The sequence below is a fragment of the Zootoca vivipara genome, chromosome 5, assembly GCF_965207765.1.
Source record: "Zootoca vivipara chromosome 5, rZooViv2.hap1.1, whole genome shotgun sequence".
Taxonomy (NCBI): Eukaryota; Metazoa; Chordata; class Lepidosauria; order Squamata; family Lacertidae; genus Zootoca; species Zootoca vivipara.
Genome location: NC_142588.1, coordinates 80979562 through 80997895, shown reverse-complemented (window position 1 = coordinate 80997895; position 18334 = coordinate 80979562). Strand labels below are relative to the sequence as shown.

At 43.1% G+C, this 18334-nt stretch overlaps 1 protein-coding gene across 3 annotated transcripts in view; it reads right to left on the bottom strand.

Moving 5' to 3' along the window:
* Positions 1 to 18334, bottom strand: part of SERPINI1 (serpin family I member 1) — an 86456-nt gene that overhangs the window by 26846 nt on the left and 41276 nt on the right. For all 3 annotated transcript variants that reach the window (XM_088669172.1, XM_088669171.1, XM_035132373.3), the window contains 4 exons: positions 11335 to 11607; positions 6930 to 7160; positions 4212 to 4406; positions 223 to 427 (listed from right to left, as the gene is read on the bottom strand). In XM_088669172.1, coding sequence (XP_088525298.1) covers positions 223 to 427; positions 4212 to 4406; positions 6930 to 7160; positions 11335 to 11584 — 881 coding nt within the window. In that variant the 5' untranslated portion in view covers positions 11585 to 11607. The remainder of the gene's footprint in view (positions 1 to 222; positions 428 to 4211; positions 4407 to 6929; positions 7161 to 11334; positions 11608 to 18334) is intronic.

Genomic DNA, 18334 nt, shown 5'->3' with positions numbered 1-18334 from the left:
TTCTCTTCTCATGAGGTGGCCAAAGTATTGGAGCCTCAGCTTCAGGATCTGTCCTTCCAGTGAGTCCTTCCAACCGTACATTGCCAGGTCAAAATTATGAAACTATGGACTTCACACGGATTTTGGACGCTGTACCTATATATCACCCAGCTCTATGTGCCACCCACTAAGCCAAACTGGCTCTCCCTTCCACCCTGCCAGGAGCTGGAAAAGCATTCTCACCTGGGTAGATAGACTTCCACCTTCTGCTTCTTTACGGAGCTTGCCCATTCCTCAATCAGCTGGGCCTTGACCAGAGGTTCCAGTGTGGCTAGGGGGACTTCTTGCCTGGAAAGAACAATCATCATGCTGAACTCATCTCCTTCGTAGGGGATTTCCAGAACTTGATAGATGCCCCCGGCTTCATTGGAGCCGTCACTGAACTCCCCTAAAAGAAAAACGAAAAACAGCCCGGTTGGGTTTTCGGAGATCATTTCCACTTACCTGTACTGAAATTCATAGGATGGTCTCCAGCTGAGAACAGGCCTTGGGGCAAATTATGACCAGCCGTTAAAACCGCTTGATTGTCTTTTCACATTTTCAATATCAATTATTTCACCTTTAGATGGGTACACACACACACACACACTGTTCCTGGCATAGGATTGGTGGGTAATATTGTTGTTGTTGTTTAGTCGTTTAGTCGTGTCCGACTCTTCGTGACCCCATGGACCATAGCACGCCAGGCACTCCTGTCTTCCACTGCCTCCAATTATAATAATTATTATAATTATTATAATTATTATAATTATATATAATTATAATAATATTACTTACATATGAATGTATCTTAATGTTTTTTTCCCTTTAGTCTTATGTTGTATTGTAATAAATGCTATCTTTAAAAAATTTTTTTAATAAAAAGGATTGGTGGGTTTATCCTCTTCGTTGTTTGTTTCTTTTTGGGGGGCGGGTACTTCCCCCTTTTTCGTGGGGAAAAAAATACAAAGGCTGCATTCACATGGATGTTTATTCCATTTTCATGAAATTTCCCTAACTGTTGATTTCCACAAAATAAAAAATTTCCTTCAGTAGCACCTTAAAGACCAACTAAGTTTTTATTTTGGTATGAGCTTTCGTGTGCATGCACACTTCTTCAGATACACTTGAAACAGAAGTGTCAGACCCTTATATATATACAGAGGGTGGTGGGGGTGGGTGGGAATGGGTGATGGGCTGATGGGAGTGGTAAACCTGTGGATGGCTGTTAATGGCTGCTGATGGCTGCAATTAGTCCTGGGAGGGAAAAGCAAGGGCTGAGGCGCTAACGAAAGCTTGATCATGCATAATGAGATGTCTTTATTCATGCATAATCCGATGTCTTTATTCATCCCAGGTGGCTCCATGGTTTTAAGCTTGGTAATGAGTTGATTTCCACATTATATTTGAACTTTCACATTATATAAAATCAACTTCCGGAACTACAGTGGACTATAGCCCAGGTTCAGCACTCATTTTCATCTTATTTGCATACAGATTTTCTTTTTTCTGGAAGCAAATAACACGAATATGAGTGCTAAGCTTGTGCTAAATTCCACTATAGTGCCAAAAATAGCTTTTATGTCATATGAATGACCAGATATGATGGAGAACTTAACAGGGAAAAGATGTGAAAACAAAATACACTGCCCTGTGAATGTAGCAAAAATGAAAATGCTGTGCTATCATATTTTTAACACTTCTTTAACTTTTGGGCATAACTAACAAAAGAACCTCTGTTATGTATGGTTTAGACGTATCAGTCAAACATAAGGTGAAACACATTGTGCTAATCATACTTATTAATGCACATCATGGATTGAGCATCCAGATGTACAGCAAACAAGTCATGGTTTCTGGAGCTGCTTGCCAGCTTTTGTTTCCCATGTACTCAACTTCACAGCAGCAGCTTCTTGGGGCAGATCAATGGCCCAACTGTTGTTTCTCAATGGACTGTGAATTCAGACATAACAGCAAATCCACAGTTAGAGTAAACCGTTGTTTGCAAACCAGGCCATGGTTTGTTGGCAGATTTTGATTCAGACATGATTTGTATTAGGCCTGGACGCTGCCCACATATTCTAGCTCAGAGACGAGATCCAGAAACTTTCTTCTGTGCATTACAGTACGGACCCCAGAAAGTGGTGTGAAAATATAACCTGTTATTTCATCTCCAAAACCAAACAGGTTATCGTTCTGTCCAGCAGCTGCATGAGGAGCTGCCTGGAATTACCTACATAAGTTCCTTCGATCATGAGCAGGATACAGATTATAGTAATAAGAATAACATTTGTATACCACTTTCATGTGTCGAAAGCACTTTGTGTGCATTATCTAAATCCGTGGTTCCCAAACTTTCTCCCCTCACAGACCACTTGAAAATTACCGAGGGTTTTGGGACACCACTTAATATTTTTTCCTGACTGTTGTAGCGATTGTAGGACACCACTGTATTATTTTTAATTGTATTTTTATTGTTTCCTCCCTTTTTTTTCTTATACAGTATATTATAATAAAATACAATGAAAGAAAAGAAGCAATAAAAATGCAATTAAAAATCAATATGCATTGGGTGTGCCACCTTCCATCTTCAATCACAAATCCACAGACATGCCGTAGAATTGTGAACAAAGCTCAGGTCACAGTTTGGAAATTTCTGGTCTAGATACAGGGTCAGCAGCATACATGATGCAGGATGAAGCCGCTGCCTTCGGCAGTGGAAGCCTGCTGTGCCCTGGCACTAGCAATGTGGTGCATTTCTGTCAAGATCTCACTGAAATCTCTTGAGATTTTGCTAGAAACTGCTGAAGTCTTGAGAAATATCACTGGAAAACGCCATCACCATTGCTACAGATCAGGGAGGATTTACTGGTGTGAGGTGTCACGGCAGCATTTTCCTGTTTCGCCTTGGGCGGCAGAATAATAATAATAATAATAATAATAATAATAATAATAATAATAATAATAATAATTTGTATTTATACCCCGCCCTACCCGGCCAAAACCAGACCCAGAGTGGCTAACATCAAATGTATAACACATTAACATAAAATCAGGCAATCAATTAAAATACAGGGCCGGCTCTTGGGGTAGGCTGGGTGGCGTGGGGCGCCAGGGCGCCAGGTTGGCAGGAGGGCGCTGCGCGGCAAAGCCGCGCGGAAACCACCAGCCACGGGAAGAAACCGGGCGGGGCGGGGGTGCCGGAGCGATCTGCGCACCACGGCGCCAGGGCGCCCGACCTGCTTAAGACGGCCCTGTTAAAATACATCCTAAAATCAGATCAGGATCAGAATAAAATCAAATCAGATGGCAATCCGCAGATTAGGGTTCGGGAACTTAAATGTTCACCAGGCCCAACTGTTTGTGCTGAACTTATATGAGCCTGAGAGAAAAATTGGGAGGCTGCTTTCATGCAAGTTCTTATGAAAGGGGGGGGGGGGAGTCAGACTGAACTCTGACCAAAGGCCTGGGGGAACAGCTCCGTCTTGCAGGCCCTGTGGAAAGATGCCCCTGTCTCGATGCAATCCTTAAAAGAACCCTGGAAGGTAAAGGTAAAAGGTAAAAGACCTCTGGACGGTTAAGTCCAGTCAAAGGCGACTATGGGGTTGCAGCGCTCATCTCGCTTTCAGGCTGAGGGAGCTGCCATTTGTCCACAGACAGCTTTCCGGGTCATGTGGCCAGCATGACTAAACTGCTTCTGGTGCAACGGAACACCGTGACAGAAACGAGAGCGCACAGAAAAGCCCTTTACCTTCCCGCCGCAGCAGTACCTATTTATCTACTTGCACTGCCGTGCTTTCGACCTGCTAGATTGGCAGGAGCTGGGGCAGAGTAACGGGAGCTCACCCCGTCGCAGGCATTCGAACCGCCAACCTTCAGATCGGCAAGCCCAAGAGCCTCAGTAGTTTAGAGACCACAGTGCCACCCACGTCCCCCAGTATTCACATCTTCCATACAGATACACCAATGAAAACATTGCAGTTGACACAATAATCATGGAAGGCTCCTTTGGAAGCTTACATTTCTGAGGCCCCGGTGAAAACAATGTGATTTCATTTTCATCTAGTTCGCAATTGTGCAGGAGATGTTATTAGCAGGTGTGAATTGGCATGAAGTGCTGAAAAAGGGTGATAGTGTATACCTAGAAAATTAATCTTTTCTGCTAGAAAGAAAACATGTACGATATTGCTCACCGTAATAAAATTCTCCCTGCTGATACATCATTGGAATTTGCACTTCACTTTCATCATCTTTAGTGAAGGAGAAGGTTCTTGTGTTTTCTGGCCTGAACTGAGACTTCCAATTTCCCTTAAAGTAGATTGCATTGACGAGGGCCAAGTGAGTGAGAGCGCCGAAATCCCTGGCCGACACAAAATCTTTGATCATGTCTGTCGGTTGAAAGGGGAGAGAAGGAGCACATCGATCAGAATGCCTAATTGAACATTTATATCAAAACTGCAAACACCCACCCCAAAAAACCAGCACCGTGGAAAGAAAACAAAAAATCTCAAAGCAACTCATTTCCATATTCCCACATTTAACTGTCCAGTGTTTGGTCGGAGAAGAACTTAGGCTCCACTGCAGGCAGATCAACCTGCACAACAAATTCAATATACAATAGTCTAAAATAGTGTTGAAGCATTAAAATTGTCTTACAACATTTAACCAGCTGGTATGTTAGATCAAGGCGGTGCCCATAAAAAACAGTGAAAAACAAAACAGAAAACAACAGGCTGAGTTTGAAAAAAACGTAAAACAACCTTAATAATGACCCATTCTTTCCAGATGGAAAAGCTTGTTGGTGGGGGAAGTATTTTAAATTGTTTCCAGAAAGCAAAGATAGTGGGTGCTTGTCTTACCTCGATAGGAATGCTATTCCACTGAACACAGCCAGGCTGAAAGCCCTGCTCCAAATTACTTTGGAGTGGGCTCAGTTCTATGGAATTTGCAGGAGAAACTCTCCTGCATGCCACAGTGACCTACTGGGTGTATATAAGTGGTAAGGTGGACTCTCAAGTAACCACACCTCCTCTCTGCAGGCCACACCCCTCAATGTCCTGTGCAGTCATTGCAAAGCTTGTGGAACTCCCTCCCACAAGGGAGACTAGACAGGCACCCTCCTTGCTGAACTCCAGGCACAGACTAAGACTCTCCTGTTCCGGCAAGCATTAATAAGGCAACGTTTGGTTTTATGACACTTCTCTCTCTCCCCGCCCCCCCAATTGTCCCCATTTTCTGCAGATTGCTCTTATTGCACGCTGCTTACAAATGCAAACAACTGATATAGAAATGCCTTAAATAAATAAATAATAGACCCCCCACTTTGTATGCTGCTTGTGCCTGGCTGGAATGTGCCCTTAAACTCTGATTAATGCCTCTTGTCTGCTGGGCTGGGGCTGGCGGTAGGACACTGAGGGAGATGTGTGTAGAAACTAGCCTACTTGAACAAAGGTCTTGTTTCCATTGGTTAATTTGCCTGCTTTTTGGCTCTGGCCCCGCCCACCTGCATGTGACTGTCGGAAGGCTGCCGTGATGGAAATGTGATTCCTGAAAGTGGTTCCCCCCTCCCTCCCATCCAATACACTAACACGAATATACAACACCAAAGCAAGCACTCCTGGCTCAGGGCTTCTGAAACTTAAGTCAGCATCCTCCTACCTTAAAGGGATTGTTCTGTTGACAACCTCCCATCTGCAAATACTTTTCGGTACAAAATTGACACAGGATCCAGAGAGCAACCCTATCAACTTCAAACTTTCCTCATGCTACTATTTCTGCTTGCTTTTACCTCGGCAACATCCCACAGGCTTCGAGAGTAATAAGCGAGTAATAAAACGGGGAACGCATCTCAGCAGCCACCCCGCTGACATTTACTCAAGGAAAGGAAGAGATGTCTTACATCTGTTCGAGTCAGGAGAGGCTTGTTAGCCAAGCCTAGCAGCTGCTGTGCCCACATTCCTAAATAAATCACTCCAATCAGAAGGCATTGTCTGCTACCTGGTGCTGCCAACTGGGAACGGCTTGCTTGATTTTCGGTATGATAATTTCGGCTTTGGATTTCTGCGCCGACAGTGATGAATCGAGGGGACGTGTGGAAATCCCACAGATCACTACAGACGGGGGTCTCTGTGTTTTATCTGGGATAAAATAAGCTGCGTGCATCAGAGACACTCGGGTACAGAGTCACCGATCCGAACAGCCGTGCGCATTCTGGAGCGCAACTGGGGCTGAGTGTACACTGTGGCTTTGCCTGCATGGTAGAAGCAAGTCCGCCAAGCCATTCACTAGCGGGGGTAATTTAGAACCAAACATTTATATGGAGATAAGAGATCTGCAACCACTAACTACATCAGTTTAACAGACCGGAGAGCTCAAGTCAATAGACCGTGAGACTCAATTTCAGGGTTGTGGGCTCAAGCCCCACAATGGGCAAAAGATTCCTGCATTGCAGGGGGTTGGACTAGATGACTCTTGTGGTCCCTTCCAACTCTACAATTCTGAGAGGCTGATCTTCCAAGGTGCCATGCCCGGAAGTGGGTTCAGAATGGCCTGGTCACCATGCTTCAGAACTACAATATAATGGCACCACTGCAGGGCAGTTCATCCCAGTGTTTCTGAAAAATGATGGGAATTTTTGGGACCAAGATGTAAAATGCTTTAAAGGGGGTGGGGGTGGGGAACCCAAAGGCTTTCAAACCAGTGGCATATAGCTTCCGGAAGGTTTCCCTGAAAGGATTGCAGCCCCTGGGCTGAGTGTATTTTTAAGCTCTCTCCAAAGAAAGAAACACAAGACATTTGGTGCGATTGACAACTTTAGCAATGAGCCATTTTAAGACATTCAACAGCATCCCAATGAGCATAAAATGACAACTGTTGACAGTAAGGAGGAATGTAAAAATATAGGAACGTACTATTTGTGTGATTCTCCACCCATCTATTGATGTGGCTGGCGACTGCTATGTTTTGACTGAAATCCACATCTTCCACTTCAGCCTTGAAGTACGTCTTCATCAGCTGCAAAAATTTGTCATTGACATGAAACCCATTCTGCATATAGAGGGAATTGACAAGCTTCATCACATACTGGCTGTCTTCAGCGCTTGCCATGTCAGAAAGGTCCTTCAAGAAGGAAAATTCTTCACCTGGAAGTAAGGTGCGAGATAGGAAATATTTCTGTCAGAGTTAAGTAAATATATTGAGGGCTTAAAGAATCCCATTGTCTTCCCACTGGAAAATCAGAGTGATATTTTCGCTTTCGACAGAGGAGGTCACTGCAAAATGGTATATAGGGTGGCCTGACTCTTCTTCAAAAAGACTTGGGACTAATAAAACATTAGAAGCAGGGGCAGCCGCCCAAAACGATTCAAGGGTCCTCATGAGCAGCCAAAGCTACATTTAAATGGAGAATTCTCCATTAATGCCAAGAAGTGTTCAATATGTATACCTATTATGTCATGCTTTGCATACATGGAAAATAATGGGCAGCCCCCTCTTACCACAGAGCAAGTTTGGGAAACCTTTAACCCTCCAGATTTTCTCAACTACAAGCCCCAGCTATTGACAGATCTATCTCCAAGAATACAGTGGTACCTCTACTTAGGAATTTAATGCGTTCCAAATGCACATTCGTAAGTAGAAAAAAATTGTAAGTCGAATCCCATAGGAATGCATTGGGAGAAAAAATTCGTAAGTCGAAGCAACCCTATCTAAAAATTCGTAAGTAGAAAAAATCCTATCTAAACCGCATCCAAGATGGCGGACGGAGCTCCGTTCATAAGTAGAAACATTCATAAGTAGAGTTATTCATAAGCAGAGGTACCACTATATGTCTAATCCCCCTTTACAGAGATGTAAGCTGAGGGCCCGTGACAGTGAATTTCACAAGTTAAATTATGCATTGCTCAAGGTATTTTTGTCCTGAGTCTACTGCCAACCAATTCCACTGGGTGACCCGAATTCCTAATATTATGGCAGGGGAACAAAAACTTCTTTGCAGCCATTTTCATGTGCAATCCGTTTGTTCTTTCAATTCCACCCTCACCTTTCCTCTTGCAAGTTCCCTGCTTGCACATCATTCCCTTTTTGAAAAAAATAAATAAATCATAACCAAGGCAATGAACTAGAGTGCAAGGCAGCCCTTCAGCAGAGAACAGCATTCATCAGTTGACAATCAACTATTTTATAAACCAGCATTATGTGCCCATATGTTTCCAACTTTTAATGGGAGGTTCCCAACCACTTTTGTTAAATATTTACACTGTTGGGCCAGCTGTTTAAAATTTCCTCTGCTATTCTAAAGATTCCCATAGAGCTCCTTCAAGATTTCCCCAAAAGCCGCACTAACAATGTTTACATAGGATTAGCGCATACCATTTGCACAGACAAATTAACCATCTCAGCGTGCTGCAAATGTTGCCACGTTTAGAAAATGATGACAGACTGTCACCTTGCCTCCAAAATGAGAACGGGACTTATTTTTAAATTCCTTCACCCCTTTAGTTCAGCGCTGCAAGGTTTGCAGGAAAATAAAAATCAAATTTGGTTCTGTCAGCAGGGATGGTTTAAAAGAGCTGAGGGTACAAACAGGCCTGCAGACAGGACACATAAGGAATTTAGTGCGAGGCCCAAGCTCATTGCAAGGCAGTGGGGCTGGCAGTTGTCTTTACCCTCACATAAAATTGTTGAAAAAGTGAGGATTGTAGATACTGCGGTGACCGTGAAAAAATAGGGGAATCGGGGTGCAGTATACATTTTGGGTTGTATCCAACACCCTACACACAGACTTCCACTCATGCCACACAACTTATTCCTCCTCTGCTATCCCCGGGTGCCCCCAAATCTGCTCCGGGGGACCCCAGATACCTCTGTTCTTCCATGAAGAGGCATGGAATCACACAGAGCAAGGGACCAAATTCTTGAGGAGGGGGGAACCTTATCCCCATGTCTCAGATACAATAAAAAGGGTGAAGACTGAAGGATCAGGTTAGCAGTTAGCCACAGTGGCCCATTATGTGGTAACCTCACATTTAAATTCTGTAATGCACCTCTGAAGGGAGACTGAAAGCTGCAGCATGTTCAGAAAACAGCGCACAGGATTGAGAGTGACCAGCCTTGCACTAACTGCAACAGCTACCATATGCTACCAGGTCCAGATCAACATTTTATTGCAATCCAAGAACACAAGGTTCCCTCCTCTGCCCTAAAGGTATGCTTGGCTCCCACTCCACAGAGTTTTAAGCAGACTGTGAAGATACACCTTAATCCGGCCTTTGATTAAGCTAATGCTGTTCGTAATTTTAACTCCGTTGCACGTGGACTGAATGCTGAATTTTTGGTGAAGTGGGTGAATGTTTATAATGGGAACTGATTATAGTCTTAACTGGTTTTGTTATGTAATACTGTTGCTTTAATCATATGCATGAGTAAACAACCCTTGAATCTTTTCTGTGAAGTGTGCTTAAAAATGCATAACTAAATTAGTTAAATAATCTATAAAAGAAGACTAGCAATGAATTCTTTAGCATCTGAATGTGACATATACATGCCAGCCAACTGAACGTTGGTCTACCTTTCTGATCATTGCATGGCACTCATCTTTTCCATTTTAAAACAATGTAGCAGGCATATTTTATGTGTTTGTTCATCCCCTTGTTACCTAGAGACATTCCAGTTTGGTTTAAGGCCCGTATTTGGCACCAAAACAGCCTTAGGGGTTGCCCTGATTTATGACCTTTTTCAGGAGAGAGAGGAAGGGAGTCAGACCCTGTTGGTTCTCCTTGGTCTCTAAGTGGTTTTTGATACCTCTGACTATGGTATTCTTCTGGAGCGACTTAGGGAGGTTGGAGTTCTCTGTTACAGTGGTTCTGCTGCTACCTGCAGGGTCACTACCAGAAAGAAGTACTAGGAGATTGCTGCTAGCTCCATAGCCTTTGGGCTTTGGGCTCCAACATAGGTCCATTATATCTCCTATATGAAACTGATGAAGCTATTATACATGGATTTGAAACACAACAGTATGCTGATGGCACACAGCTTTCTCTTCACTATGCCGTATGAATCATGAGAGGCTATGAAAGTGTTGGACCAACATCTGGAGGCAATGAAGGATGAGTGGGGCAAATAAACTGGTGCTAAACCCTTACAAAATGTAAAGAGAGGTGGGCAGGAGGTTTTTGAGTCCTGGAATCAGGTGTACAACTTGTTCCGGGAGTGGCTGAACTCCGCTTGAAGGAATAAGTTCATAGGCCGGGAGTACTCCTAGATTTCAACTTGTCCCTCGAGTCTCAAGTGGCTCCTGTGTGCTTATGCCTAGCTTAGAATGTTTTAATGTATGTTTTAATGTATTTTTGTTGGAAGCTGCCCGGAGTGGCTGGGGAAACCCAGCCAGGTGGATGGGGTAAAAATGTATGCAAAAGTAAAATAAAATAATAATTAGAATGATTCATCACAATTGCAGTTTCTGGATCAGAATAGCCTGGCCTCAGCTGTCCATGCTGTGGTGACCTCCCATCTGGACTTCTGCAATGCACTGTTTGTGGGGTTGCCCTTGAAGATGGTACAGAGGCTTGCCTCTAGTTCAGAAAGTGGCTGTTAGGCTTGTAAGCAGGATATAAATTGAGTTAATAAAATAAATAAAAATAGCAATTATTTATAATTTTTTTAAAAATGATTTGTTTAAAAAGGAATGCAGAGCAACTTCCGGAATTGTGTGTGTGTTGATTTGTGACACCATATACATCAGCCAATCAGCATGATGCTGTAATGGAATGAGGTGTTCCCCAAGAAGCCTCCCTGATCGAAAAAATAAAAATGTAATATCTTCCTTCAAGCAGCTTTTCATTCAATATGCATAAAAAAATTAATTTATTTTTTATCAGCTCTTATCTGATTTTTATGTATTATTTTTATTGAAAATTTTATTGTCAGCTGCCTTGGGCATTTTTATTATTGAAAGCCGAGGTATTAATATACCAACTCATCATTTTCTCTTTAATAATACATATTAAGGGCCCCCATTCTTTCCTTCAAGCAGATGAGACCTTGTAGAAATATTACAGTTCCCTTCCATCAACACAGGTGATCAATCCTGTCTAGAATTATGTGAAAGAGCCATTTATTAAGAAGAAGAAAATGTGGCACTCATACTTCCTCGGTTGTTATGCAGGACCACCCTGTGTGTGTCTGCTAAGATGTTAATACCTGCTGAGTTCAATGGAATTTAGTCCCAGGTGAGTGTTAAGCTGTTGCTTTAATGTATTGACTGGACAAATAATAATCAAAGAATTGTTGCTTGATGCTTTGTTGAACACTCATTACCGTTTTTCAAACCTTCATATCCCATGGCGTGTCTGATTTCCTTAAGGGTGGACCCATGAGCTCCGAGTTCCACCATTCCCATGGCGATTGATATTCCCAGTGGAGAGAAAATAATGTTTTCATCTTCCCCCGCAGCTCTCAGCTGATTGTAAACATTCACAGAAAACTCCGCAATGGTTTCATCAGGAAAACTGGTGCTGAAGCCTTTGCTTTGCAAAACAAGCAGAGACAGGAGGCCAAGGAGAAGCATGTTGAACGGAGGGCGTTTCAGGTCTGTAAGGAAAATTTAAGAATTGACGAGTTAATATTATATTGTGCACATAATAGATTAGTGGGATCATTAATTCTATAAGCACAGTGTCATTTTCTTAAAAAACAACAACAACCCCAGCAACTCAGAAGCCATTCACAAACACACAAGAGTGAATTAGAAAAATGTATAACAATTATCACAATTGGAGAGAGACCTGTTGGAATGTAATGTCAAAGTGCTGCCTACTCTAAAATGCACTAGCAGGATTATTTTGCCACCCAATATAATAAAATCTGAGAAACAACAAATCAAAGAGCAATTCAACCAGCTTAAGCAGTTCAAATGTCTTGAATTGAATGTTCTGGATCAACAATGTCCTTAATTATACCAGGCACATGGACAATCCAGGGATCACTGAGCATATATAAATTGTATCATGATGAGTGGACTTTCTGTCCACTCTTATCTTCGTGAAATTAGAAAGGGAGAGAATGGAAAAGAGAGCATCGCCCTGAAGAAGAGCCCAACACGCTGTTGGTTCCTGCCTTGAGGTGCCCCCCCCCCCGCATAACACTACTGAATTAATCCCTTTTGTTCGACATCAATACACTAATAATCCATCAGGGAAACAGTGGCTGGCCTGAAACCATCAAATTATTTGCCCTGGAAGGTTTAGCTTGCAAAGCATGAAGAGAGAACATTGTCATTACACAATCTGCTTATGAATCTGTGCGATGCCCCAACCTTTTATTTTTATTTTTATTTAAAAGTGCAGAGACAGCGTCTTGTTTGACTTGGATATGGTTTATTTATGGTGGTTGTTAATAGGTGGTTTGTTTCCTTCTCTTCGGTGACCTTTTGCGATAATAATACTTAACATTTATACGGTGTATCTTATTAGCACAGTGCTCCACAAACATTATCCAATTAAATATTGTGACAGCTCAGAGTGGTGTGTAATTGAATATTATTAAACCCATTTTATAGGTGAAGAAACATGGTGTAATAGGGCTGTTGTGTGTGTTTTGGCAGCAGCGTGAATGCCTACTATATGCAAACAGCAGGTGGAGATGGCTAAAATCATTCCTGGTAGGAGAACTGCATGGCTGACTCCTTCCCATGCAAATAATTGTTCCTATGTACAACTCTAGAATATTAGGGTAAAGGCTAGGCAAAACTGGAACTCCTCTCACTTAAACTTTTCTTTACTACCGGTATGTAGAACATTTTTATTTTTTTGCAACATGGAGGACTATTCAATCATGTGTAATCTTTCCAAATTCTACAGTTGCACAGTCCCCCCGCCCAGATGCTCTTAGACTACAAATCCCATCAAGCCCAGTCAGTAAGTCCAATAGTCAGTGCTTGAAAGGGATACGGCCTCATAGATATTCCTTTCAGTGCTCAGCCAAATATGAGCTTCCTCTATTCACGTTACACAGAGCACTCAGCTATACAGCTGCAAATAAAACATTTCTAAGTGCGTTGTAAAGTGCATTATACAAATGTGACATTAGATGGCGATGGTGAGCTATGGCAAATCCAATATATTTTTCAAAACGTTTTTAACATGTGTCTAGATTCCACCAGAGTCGCATGTGCAACTCACAGTTAACAGACATTTTGAGTACGTGATCATTATGACATAGCATCAGTCGAAGAGTTTCTCTGCAAGCAACCAATTTTGCTTAAATCACCAAAGCCCCAAACTTAAGTTACGTGAAGACAATTATACAAAATTTGCTTCAGGGGGCATCAGTAGGTGAATTCTCTGCCCCACAACCACATGTTTCACTTCATAGACCACACATACAATGGTAAGCTTGTTTCAGCTTTGCCTTCCACAACAGAGGGATAAGATTGGTTTGAGTCACGCAACATGTCAAGCCAAATGATGGCTTGGCGGGATAGTGTAGACTCCTGGATCTGAGCTTGCAGATGTTTCATTCATCCCTGGCTACCATGCTGAGCTGCTGGTCTTAGCATGTCATTCCAACCCAGGCTCTTGGCTGTGAAGACTAACCACAAGCTGTAAAGGTAAAGGGACCCCTGACCATTAGGTCCAGTCGTGACCGACTTGGGGGTTGCAGTGCTCATCTCGCATTATTGGCCGAGGGAGCCGGCGTACAGCTTCCAGGTCATGTGGCCAGCATGACAAAGCCGCTTCTGGCGAACCAGAGCAGCACACGGAAATGCCGTTTACCTTCCCGCTGTAGCGGTACCTATTTATCTACTTGCGCTTTGACGTGCTTTTGAACGGCTAGGTTGGCATGAGCTGGGACTGAGCAACGGGAGCTCACCCCGTCGCAGGGATTCGAACCGCCGACCTTCTGATCGGCAAGCCCAAGAGGCTCAGTGGTTTAGACTACAGAGCCACCTGTGTCCAACCACAAGCTGTAACCAAGGTTTATTCTTGGTTACAAAGCATGGCTAGTCTAGAGAGCGAGCTTGGGTTTGGGTGACACACTAAACCAAACCTTGGAGTGCCTTAGCACAGTGCAGCAGGAGAAATGCAGTTGTGAGATCCTCTCCAGGTTTGGCTTACTGTGAACTGCAAATCAGGTCATTGAATTTTTCATCTGTGGAGGACAGTACATCTATGATGCTACACTTAAAAAAAACCCAAATCATTTTCCACACATCATTTATTGAGTATTTAGCAAGCTGAGGAAGAAGTAATAATAGCTCCACTGTCCACATCTCTTATTTACCTCACTATTTGCTGTAGTAGGGTGAAAAATAAATTATCTGGTTGGCTTTGAGGCTCAACTACCTATTTCAGCAGTGCCATAAAGCCATTTAACATTTTCCTAGGGGAGAGGTGAGAAATATCTCCCACTCTCAGAGGCATGGCCACCATCATTTTCTTTCAAGGGCTGTAAGGCAAACAATTCATTTGAACAAAAACAGAAATAAACCTTTATTCATTATTACTCCCTAGGTACTTTTGTTCCTCAATGAAATCTGCTGTGTGCCAGTATATAGCAGAACTGGACTCTGATAAGGGGATTTTGACAAGTCCCAGCTCTGCCTTGGGCTCATTCTGCAACCGTGGGCAACCTATTATCTCTATGAAATGAGAATAATAGTAAACTATCTCACAAGGCAAAACACCCCGAGGTTTTGAAACTACTACATAATGAGTTTCAATGCCACTACTTATTCGTACCTGCCTGCTCTATATATACTTTCTTGAAATTCAGACCTCATCGATTTGGTGCACAGGGGTAGCTTAACTACTGTTGTCTATGCTCTGGTAACCTCGAGGTTAGATTGCTGTAATGCATTATACGTGGGGCTGCCTCTGAAGACGGTTTGGAAACTTCAGCTAGTGCAGAATTCAGTGGCCAGGTTGCTCACCGGGGCGAGACTGTTTGAGCATATTACACTGATCCTGGTCTGACTGCACTGGCTACCAATAAGTCTCTGGGCCCAATTCAAAGTGCTGGTTTTGACCTACAAAGTCTTTAAAGGCTTAGGGCCGCCTCTCGCCATATGAACCTCTCCAGACCCTAAGATCACCTTCTGAGGCCCTTCTTTGTGTGTCTCCTCATGAGAACAGGCAACATGAGAACAGGCCTTTTCTGCAGTGACTCCCTGCTTGTGGAATGCTCTCCCCAGGGAAATTCACCCGGTGCCTTCATTATACACAATTAGGCACCAGGCAAAAACATTCCTCTTTAACCAGACCTTTGGGCTGATTGACATCCAATGCCCTTTTAAAAATGTGTTGCGGAAGGGGTGTGTGTGTTATTGGTTTGTTGTTGTTTTTATTTTTATTATGCGTTTTGTGGTTTTTATATTGTGATTTTATGCTGTGAACTGCCCCGAGATCTGCGGGTATAGGGCAGTGTACAAATTTAATAAATAAAAATAATTAAAATAAAGGCACCGACCCATACATTCAAACATAAGAACTTAAGAGGAGCCCGCTGGATCAGGCCAGTGTCCCATCTAATCCAGCATCCTGTTCTCACAGGGGCCAACCTGATGGCTGCATAAAATGGGCAAGCAGGACCTCCTGTAGCTTCTAGGAACTGTTATTCAGAAGAATTACTGCCTCTGATCGTGGAAACAGAGCAAACCCATTATGGAGTGATGGGGAATGTTACCAAGCTCCTTTTCTCCTATTTTACTTCTCCTTGTAGTATTTAGATTATAAACTCATAAATCAAACTTGGCGAACTTGCCCCCTGACAGTCCTTCAATACATATGCTCTGTGTAATGTATGTAATGTATGCATTGGGACGCGGGTGGCGCTGTGGGTTAAACCACAGAGCCTAGGGCTTGCCAATCAGAAGGTCGGCGGTTCGAATCCCCACGATGGGGTGAGCTCTCGTTGCTCGGTCCCTGCTCATGGCAACCTATCAGTTCGAAAGCACCTCAAAGTGCAAGTAGATAAATAGGTACCACTAGAGTGGGAAGGTAAACGGCGTTTCCGTGCGCTGCTCTGGTTCACCAGAAGCGGCTTTGTCATGCTGGCCACATGACCTGGAAGCTGTACGCCGGTTCCCTCAGCCAATAACGTGAAATGAGTGTCACAACCCCAGAGTTGGTCACGACTGGACCTAATGGTCAGGGGTCCCTTTACCTAATGTATGCATTACCATCTAAATATCTGGCATATGCGATCCATTAAGAGGAAAAGCTATGACCCAGGAGGCTGGTTTCTGGGTGCTGACTCCGAGACACGGCATGGAAGGAGAAGTTAATTTCTATTCTGTGCAGGTTCCCAGGCCTCATCAAGAATGGTTTGTTCTGCCTTTAACTCAGCTTGTAGCGAGTTTCTACGTAAACAGCAGAAGATCGCACACTCTGCAGAATGCATCCTGCCTGTCATAATTACAGACATTGCGTTATGACAATCATACAAGATGAACTTTGGCCCTGTTAATTAACAGATGGCAATGAAGAGGTTGCCTTCAAGTATTGAGGAATAAAATGATCCAAAATATTAGGAATAATCTGGGCAAAGTTATGCATTTTTTAAGCAACGGGACTCTTGGTTGTGTCAACAGATTTTTCAGCAAATTTCCCACTGATGGGGCGCTCAAGATTAGTCAAGGTGGAAAACAGACATTCCATTTTCCTAATAAGGGGGTGGGGGGAAGCAGGAAAGCTTTCCAAATTTTGGCGTATTGTGTTTTAATGGAGGAATCTCAGTAATGGTCTTCTTTCTGCACCCAATATAACTGCATACAAATAATAAAGGGGTTGTTTAATCTCCCCTAAATTGAGAGTGCTTTCTTCTTAAAACATAAAAACCTCACTTCAAAAGGAAGGAAACAATATTAACAATAAAAAATGAAAGTCACAGACTCTCCAAATGATGTGCATATTCAGTTGTTACAAAGATCATAATATTCTGATGCCAAACATCTCACAAGTCCTACTACTGCATTAGAGATTTGGGGGGCTGCTTAGTCTCTGAACAGGGGTTCACAATGAACTGCCCCTCATTGATACAAACCCTGGACTGACAGGTTGAGAGATTCCCCCGTGAGATGATTTCAGCAGAGCTGTGTTATGTCTGGGGGTGTAAGACTGACATAACACACTGAAAAGTTTGCAGATGTTTTGCAGTATCTCAAGGTAAACAACAAGCTGTCAAGAATCTTTTCAAGTTAGCACTTATGAGGGAAAGGGATATGTCAGTCTGGTTTACACCAAAAATCTTGAGGGCTTGTAGCCTGATCCTATCGATGGAGGTTCACTAAAACATATAATCTAGGCATAGGCAAACTTGGCCCTCCAGATGTTTTGGGACTACAACTCCCATCATCCCTGACCACTGGTCCTATTAGCTAGGGATTATGGGAGTTGTAGTCCCAAAACATCTGGAGGGCCAAGTTTGCCTATGCCTGGCATAATCTACTGAATTCAGAGGATTTTAACCTAAGTCATTAGGGGACATTTTCTTGTACGTTGAGTGTATCTTATATCAACTAAAGTGGACTCCATTATCCTTTATTGCCTACACCTGGGGCTACTCTAGATTAGTGCAATTTGGGAAGTGTAGAGGTAGTAAATTTGGGGGGTAGCAGAATAAGGTGTTAGCGGGTATTAGATAAATATAGCTTCCAGACTTTGGGCAGGAAATTTCTGTTCCTCTCAGCCTAGAATCATTGGCTCCTGCTGGGTAAGATATAAATTGGAAGAGAGATGAAGGTAGGCACCCTTCCTCCTTTTAAAGCACTTGCAGCCATTTAAAATATTTAATTCAAATGTGGTCATTAGATTGACTTACAGCTTCTGAAATGGTTACTAGGGTGGTTTGCCATGACAAGCTAACAGTGAAATCCTTAGGAACCCTGTCTCCTGAGACAGATGGATCCCAAAAACATATAAAACAATATAAGACTCTGGACTTCTAAAAGCCTGGGAGAATAAAAAGGCAATCACCGGACATCAGAATGATAGCAAAGACGGTACCAGGGGAGGCTTCCTTGGGAGCTGGCGGAGGAAGATTTAGGGCTACTGCACTGAGTGCTGAGCTTAGGGGGTGTCAAAAGACATCACAACTGTTATGTACTGAGCTGAATCATAGAACAATAGGATCCAGAATCAGCAGTCTGATTGGTCTGCAGGAGCCACCCAATCCAACTCCAGGTGGAAGTGAATCCGCAACCTGATTGGCCTGCAGGAGCAGCCAATCAGGCTGCTGGCAGAAGTCAATCCACAAACTGATTGGCCCACAGGTTTAGCCCTGAAGTAGCCAATCACGAAAAGCCCATTGTGTAAATAAT